The sequence below is a fragment of the Arachis stenosperma genome, chromosome 10 (genome assembly GCF_014773155.1).
Source record: "Arachis stenosperma cultivar V10309 chromosome 10, arast.V10309.gnm1.PFL2, whole genome shotgun sequence".
Classification (NCBI taxonomy): domain Eukaryota; kingdom Viridiplantae; phylum Streptophyta; class Magnoliopsida; order Fabales; family Fabaceae; genus Arachis; species Arachis stenosperma.
Window position 1 is genome coordinate 12,520,819 of NC_080386.1, and position 8,549 is coordinate 12,529,367.

Sequence of the window (8,549 nt, forward strand, 5' to 3'; positions counted from 1 at the left end):
GTATTAAAAACATTATCTACGCAGGAATAATATCTAAAATTATTCAATTATTCCAGCAATAATTTAAAAAATATAAAATAAAAAAATTAATATAAAATATGATGATTTTAGACTGTTTTAGATTAATTTTTTATTCTCTATCAAGTATTTTTTATACCTGAAAACTAGATTTATGGCTAGATTTAATCAGCTTCATTTTCTTTATTTATTAACCAGAAAATAATTCAAAATCTGGGTGTACAGGGGAGGCACTACTTTATATATATTAATATATATAACCGAGTAAATTATAATTTTTGTTTAATATTAAAACTTATTTCAAATATTCATACGAAAACAGATAAAAATTAAGAATATGAGTGTTTTTTTTTTATAACTTTCTTACAAAAATTAAAAAGATACTTTACCCATAATAATTAAATTACTATGATGATTAGGGTTCTAAGACATTCTTTCAATTTTATTATTTGAAATTGTTGCATTCATCCAACATAGACATGGGTGGTGATGATTCCATGTTGTTTTATTATAGAGTTAGTTAATGATGGGAAACTAGGAGGTAGAGGTGCTTATAAAAAAAAAAAATAGAAATACCTACTCTTTCTTTCGTGTGTCCACCATATGACTCACATATATAGGAGCCTATATATGCAGCTTTTTATACTTAAAGAGCTGATTCCCAATTATGAACAAGATCATGGCTAGAAGAAGGGTATGCACTTTGATCATGGCATTATTGAATTGATGTAATAATAATAATGCATGCATGCATGCACCCTCTTTTTGTTGCAGAAATTAAAAAGAAGTTTGAGAATGAATAAACCAAATTCCAATTCGGACAGAGATAGAATTATACTTATTTTACTTTTTATTTTTTAAATAACATTATTATTAATAGGTGAATAAAATACATAGATATCATATGTATGATATGTCCTAGCTAGAAATTAAATAAAGGCTACTGTGGTGGCTATGAAGCATTGAGTACGACTATTGGTTACCTATAAAATTTTTTTATGGGCCCCTAAGTGGATGCATATGTCCGAGGGATCTAAAGTCGTGTCCTAATCTCGGTGCAGTAGCCATTACAAAAATAAAAATAAAAATAAAAAAAGACCTATAATAATATTTCAATGTTAGTGAGTTCTTAATTGCAACATATTGGTACTACACTAAGATTGATCAAGATGGCAAAAAAAAAAAAAAAAAAAATCGGCAGAATTTTTTTAGAAATTTGGACCGATGAGTTTCGGTTATAATTAATTAGAGATCTTTATCAAATGTAATTTTAAACTTTTACAAACCAAACATATTTTTAAATAATTTTAATAAAAAAATTGACAAAAATTTTCTTTAATTCAAAGACTTTAATCAAACAAAATTCTCAATTTTTATAGAAAAAATAATTATAAACATAAATATAAAGAAACAAATATTTAAGCAAACATTCAATTCTAGTCGTTCTAGTGCGCATTCTTTTATTATTTCACAATTTTTTAGTAAATAAGAGTTTTGAAAATACGTCGTTAGGCAACCTTCTTTTACTTCCATCCTAACACTATATCCTAAGAAAAGTAAGTTCAATATAAATCTTAAACAATTTAATATATTTAGGGATATAAAACTAACATCAGTACCGTACAAATTACAATAATTTTGGCAGACAATTGAGCGTTATAATAATGCATCGTTAAAATTTAAGTTTTTTTATTTAAAGTAAAAAGAATAAAATCTAGCAATATCTAGTAAATAACAAATTTGTAAATTTATTTTTTTAATTTGTAATCTAAAAAAATAATTTTTTATTCTGACAGTAGAAAAATAAAAAATTTCACCAGCATTCGATAAAATAAATTTTAAAATTTTAAAATTTTAAAATTAATTTATTCTTAATTTGTGAATAAGTCCAGCGAAAAAAAAGTCAAGGGTCTGGGTGTAGAATTATCCGGTGAATAAAAAAATAAAAAAATATTTTTAGAAAAAATTTAAAATTTTAAAAAATATAATTTTTGATTTTTGATTTTTTAAATTATAAAAAATTATTTCTTCATGTGTGGGCTCAAATTTTAAAGATAAGTCGGGAAGGGATGTCTGTTAGGGGCGCTTGCACAATTTGTGCAAGTGAATAGACTTTATAAATTTTAGTACCTGTGCGTACGTACACTTTCAAAATTTTTCTGGGTGTACGTTTATGGTTAATATATATATATATATTTTAATTTTACTAAGGTCTTCTGCGGCGGTAATTTTACGACGGTTTTATAAAACCGCCGCAAAATGATAAACTGCGGCGCATATCGCGGTGGTTAGGACTTAGGGGTGGGTTGCAATCAGCCTTGTATTTAGCGGCGGTTTTAGACCACTATATGTAACGTCGAGTAAATTATCATTTTACATTTTGCGGCGGCTTTCTTCCAACCGCCGCAAAATGCATATAACCACATATTTCAATATTTGCTTTAGTAACAACCATCCAGATATAATTTAGTTAAGTTAACACTACTATTTTAAACTACATATGTTTAAATCATTGTTAAATTCGTAACACTTTTTTTAGATTCGTTTTACGTAAAAAAGTTCACAAGTTAAATAAGCTATATATGTTAACTCATGTGAACAAATTTACCAATAAGATTTTCTCGTTTACTTTATTGTCATTTAAATTTGCATTCAAACGTAAATGTAAAACAAGAAAATGAAGTCATAGTATGAATTAGTTAAAATAAAGTTTTAACGAGTATAAATTAAAGTTACTCCTCTTTGAAGTTATGCCTTACTAAACTTAAATCAAGAAACTCTAAAAGTAGATAAACATATAAAATTGTGATCCAAATCATTAAATTAAGGCAATCAACGTAACTCTTATAATAAAAGATCAAAATTTCTCTTCAACATTGTATTGACCTGGTGAAAAATACTCTGTCAAGAATCTATGGGCTTCACGCTTTACAGGATCTGATATTTTATCTCCATACCATAGCTTTTTGTTCAGATTAAAGCACCTTTTCTTAACATGTATATTATCTTCTCTTTGTTAGTCTTCTAAAGTTTCATTGTCTTCTTCCGGAACCTTATTGAGATCAAACTGCATGGATCTATCAATTTCAACAGAGGAGATATCATTTAAATCGTCTTCTGAATCAGACTCTTCTCCATTTAGACTATTAGGAACTATTTCTCAAAAATATTCAGGTAATACTGAAAATATCAACATGCATACAACAAAATAAGTATAACCAGAAGAAACTGAGAATTTCCAAATCATTAGATACTGACTTATAAAAAAATGAACGACAATATACTAAGACAATTTTAAAACTAAATGCAAATTATCGACAATTATTATCTCTCTTATTAGTAGTTTGGACAAATTTCTTAGACAGAAGTTCTGTAGTATATATTGTGCTTGCAGATGATGATGAAAAGTCTTTAGTTTTTATTTGTAGCATAGTTAAAGACTCTTTTACTTGAGCTTGAGAGCTTAAGATGCATGATTAGTTCATCTTTTTATGCGTCAGTATGCGTTATTACAATATTACATGCAAACAAATACTCGACTTCCCTCTTTTAGGATATCCCATGGTAATGATAATATTATTTATTTTTCCCTTAAAACGTTATCATCATTTTTATATAGTTATTAGTTTTAACCATGAAACATATAAATTAATTTGGTACTCATCAAAATTTGAATTCATTCAACAAAATTACCTAAAACGGATAGTTTGTTAGATTGTTTTTGTGTTAGAACATTTTGAGTAGTTTATTTTGTCAAAATAACCTAATTTTTTATAATTATCGTGTTAGTTTATATCTTTTATTATTATAATTAATTATTTAAATTTATGAATTTATTTTTGATACATTATCAGTATAAAACAATTTTACATGTGTATTCAATTATGTAATCTCATTTTATATTGACCGTGTAAATAATCATAAAAAACAAATATAATTATTGACCGTGTAAAATATTTTACATTAACAATCTATCAAAATTAAATTCTTAAGTTTTTTTTTTGTGACTAAATAGAAAAGAAAGAAAAAAAGAGACAAAACCAAATTAATTGGCTATGGTCATATCTAAATCTATTAGATGTTGAAGCTCACTCCATGGTTGGCTCCAATTCGAGTGAATATTCGCACCAGAAGCAGCTGCTTTAGCCATACAATATGCAACACTATTTCCAGTCCTCTGAATTAAAAGAATAGAGACTCTCCAATTCCAATTCATAACCTCCTGTATATGCTTTGCCAAATCCCATTCCGGAATATCCTTACCAAGCATTCTTTGGTTTACCAAGAAAAGAGCTTATAAACAGTCTGTTTCACAAATAACCTCCCGAAATCTACTCTCCCAAGTAAGAAGTAAACCTCTCCAAATTGCATACAATTCAGCAAAAAGAACACTGCACACTTCGACTTTCCCAGTGCAACCTTTCAACCAACATCCATCAGGATTGCGAATGATACAACCAAAACCAGCATAGCCAAAAAAAGCAAACCAACTAGCATCACAATTCAATTTAACAGAATGAACTGGAGGTGGAACCCAATGCGAACAAAGTGAAGGAGGAGACAAAGATTGATGCATATCAAAAATAGTGTGAAACTCCCTTACTGAACTACGAATCAAACTCACCACTTTACTAGCACTCCATGAATCATTTATACTAAATAAGTCCTGATTCCTGCTTCTCCAAATCCACCAGATGGTCGAAAAGAAAAGAAAAACATCTTCACTCTTTGCACCTCTGTAGAGCCAGTCATGTAAATTCGAGTTATCTGAATATAGGCCTAAAAGGTTCCAGACCTCCTTGGCACTAGGGCACTCCTGAAGACAATGAAGAATGGATTCAGAACCATTCTGACATCGATGACAGGTGCTAGATAAAGCTAAACCACGACCCAAACGAAACTCTGCCGTAGGAATAGCATTATGAAGACTGAGCCAAATCAAGAACTTGTACTTCTCAAGAATTTGCAGTCGCCATACCCACAACCAATTATCATGCTCATTCTAGTCAAACTTTATTTTGGCTAGCCAACTATACCCACTCCTAACTGAGTGGAGTCTAGAAGATGCCACATCCCACAACCAACCCGAACTCTCTCCAGCATTCAAATCCGGATTATAAGCATTCAAACGCTGTTTGACATCTTCTGGAATGATAGAGAAGATATCATGGAGATTCCATTGACCATCTTTCCAAACGTCTCTAATAGTTAAATCAGAGTCAGATATATGTACAAAAGGGACATCTTGAGCAATTGGGCCCTCAATACTCCAATTATCAAACCAAAAGGATTGATCAAGTGACCAAATACACCAAGAGAAGGCATCCTTAAGAGCACCAAAAGCCTTTGAGATACTCTTCCAAACATGAGAAGCATTGCAAGGGACATGGCCATCTAAAACTCCCTCATTCCTCAGATACTTCGCTCTCAATAGAGTAACCCAAGGCTTGTCCTGGCAATTAAAAAGTTGCCAAACCAATTTACCAAGTAAAGATATATTAACACACGCAGGATCTCTAACACCCAGGCCACCAAATTTCTTTGGAGTGATCACGGTCCTCCAATTAACAAGAGAAAGACCTCTACCATCAACTTGACCCTTCCAAAGGAACTGTCTCATCATAGAAGACAATTTATCGCAAACCCAATTTGAAAAAAAAGATACCTGCATATGATAGACAGAAATGGATGCTGTAACAGAATTGATCAGGCAAAGTCTCCCTGCTTTATTTAAAAGCCTTCCTTTCCAATTAGCTAATCTTCTCCTCACCTTTTCAATAACCGAATGAAAAGAAGCCCTACTGGTACGGGAATGATTAAGGTTAACTCCAAGATATTTTCCTAAGTCCAAAGCAAAACGTATTGAAGAAACACTAGTAAAAATATCTCTTCTACGAGCAGTCACATTTTTAGAACAAAAAGCTTTAGACTTTTCAAGATTCACTTTCATGCCAGATGCCTTACAAAAAATGTTAAGAGAATGCATGACCATTTGAACCTGACTCTTTGTAGCCTGACAAAAAAGTAAGAGATCATCTGCAAACATCAAATGAGAAAATTTTGGGCCACCCCTAGTGACAGAAACTGGTTTTCACACACCCTCGACCACCTTATGAGATATATAGCAAGCAAGTCTTTCCATACAAAGCACAAATAAGTAAGGAGACATTGGATCGCCCTGTCTAAGCCCCCTTCTAGGAGCAAAACTATCCAATCTATTCCCATTCCACATAATAGAAAGAGATGATGCACGGACACAATTCATAATCAAATTAACAGTGATGATAGGAAAACCAAAAGCAATGAGAGTACTCTCCAAAAACCTCCAATCCACCCTATCATAAGCTTTTTCAAAATCAATTTTAAAAGCAAGAGTACCTTTCTTGGATTTTGTGTGCTTCATGAAATTCAGAATTTCTTGGGCCACAATAATATTATCAGGAGCACCACGACCCGGAATAAAACCTCTTTGTAAAGGACTAACAATATCTGGAAGAAAAGGCCGAAGTCGGTTAGTCAATACTTTGGTGATAATTTATAAACAACATTACACAAGCTAATAGGCCTGAAATCCTTCATAAAGGTAGGGTTATCAATTTTAGGAATAAGCACAATCAGAGTTTCCATGATACTAGGAATTAAGAACTCTCCCAAAAAAGCGCTCCGGACAATATTCCAAATCTCAGTGCCTACTGTCTCCCAATATTCTTTAAGAAAATAAGCTTGAAAGCCATCTGGACCAGGAGCCTTAAAAGGGCTCATACTAAATACTGCTGACTTGACTTCCACAAAAGAGACAGGGTCAATTAACCTAGCACAAGTCTCAGTGCTTAGAGTGGGCATCGGAACATCCCCTAAACAATCAACCTCAACCTCTTCCGTTGTACCAAAGAGATTCTTGTAAAAAGAGAGGGCTTCTTCCTGGAGAATATCTGGATCAGTAGACCAAGACCCATCTCTAACATATAATCCATGTACTCTATTATGGTTTCTACACACCAAAGTCTGAAGATGAAAGAATTTAGTGTTTCTATCCCCCATACTTGACCCACTGCTCTCTAGATTTCTGGTACCAAAAAAGTTCCTCTTGCAATAAAAGCCTATTGTAATCTTCCCTCAGTTCAGCTTCTTTAATTCTCAGAGATAACACATCGGTAACCTCCAAACGCCGTTGAATCTGATCAATCTGATATTCCAGCTTATTTTTTCGCACAAAAATATTTTCAAAAATCTTTGAGTTGAAGTCCAAAGAAGCCTGTTGAACCATCTTAAGCCTTTCAGTAACGCCTCCAAACTCTTGATTCCAAGCCTTACTAATAACATGTTTATAAGAAGGATGTGTTGCCCACGCAGCTTGGAACCTAAAAGGACGAGAACCTTTCACTCTGGGGCTACTATGACAACAAACTAAAATAGGACAATGATCAGAATAAAGCCTACTAAGAATTCCAGAATAACCCTCAGGAAACATTGTCATCCACGCCTCATTAACTAGAGCTCTATCCAACCTTTTAACCAAGTCCCTGCCAGCCTGAACTGCTCTATACTAAGTATATCTCCTACCAGTCACTTTAAGATCAAAGAGCTCATAGTCATCTAGAGTAGTAGCTAATAGACTAGCTCTGTGAGAAGAAAAATAAGCACCTGTACTCTCATCTGGTGCTACAATCTCATTAAAATCACCAACAGCCATCCATGGTCCATTATGGCCTGAATTAATAGAACGCAAATGATCCCAAAGCATACATCTTTTTTCGAATTGAGGACTCCCATATACTGCACTACAAAGCCAAATTAAGTTACTCACACTCACCTTCACTGTGATACATTGGTCAATTTGATCAATAACCACACAAGAAGTATTAGCAATAGAAGATAGAAACCAAATGCCACCCATGTGTCCTACTGCTTCCTCAATACCAACACAATGAAAACCCAACTTATCCCAAAAATTCTTCAAATTATTAAACATGGTATGAGTCTCAAAGATAAAGAAGAAAGATGGTTTATATATTCTCACCAAATTTTTGCAATGCACACAGGCCATCTTGTTAGACGCACCCCTCACATTCCAGGCTATGATATTGAAACTATCCATAAAAACAGCAAAAAAAAGAGCTCCAATAACAAACCCGAGACTCAACATGATGTCCCTGTCTTCGACGATCCTGCCTTTAATGGACTCTCAAGTTGTAGCCCAATTTTCTTCGTTGAAACTTGCTCCATACCCGCCGTCGATGCTTCATCCTTATCTACTGGTAAATTCTGCAAAGAGTTTGGGCGAGGACGCTTTCGCACAGTGCCATTTGTTGTCTCACCTTGCTGCTGATGATGAACATTGTGCCGGGTCTCCGAAGAAGCCACACTAACCAGTTTTTCAATATTGATGCCCCTGCTTAATTTTACTTTGGATCTAGTAGCATGTGTTGTACGTTGGTGATTAGGCCTTGTCCAAGTATTGGTAGCCTTGTTAGGAGTCTTCTTTGCTTTTGGTTGTACCTGATGGGTGCTAGGAGAATGATTTTGACCCA

The 8,549-nt window shown here is 33.1% G+C and overlaps 1 protein-coding gene across 1 annotated transcript; it reads right to left on the minus strand.

Annotated features, from left to right (window-relative positions):
* Positions 1 to 3,034: 3,034 nt before the first annotated feature.
* LOC130956774 (uncharacterized) lies at positions 3,035 to 7,990 on the minus strand. The gene is made up of 10 exons (XM_057883763.1): positions 7,846 to 7,990; positions 7,582 to 7,728; positions 7,062 to 7,425; positions 6,542 to 7,009; positions 6,128 to 6,353; positions 5,789 to 6,031; positions 5,055 to 5,683; positions 4,392 to 4,946; positions 4,147 to 4,289; positions 3,035 to 3,171 (listed from the first exon to the last, which is right to left on the minus strand). Exons 1-10 carry the CDS (start codon positions 7,988 to 7,990, stop codon positions 3,035 to 3,037), a joined length of 3,057 nt encoding a protein of 1,018 aa, XP_057739746.1.
* Positions 7,991 to 8,549: the final 559 nt, after the last annotated feature.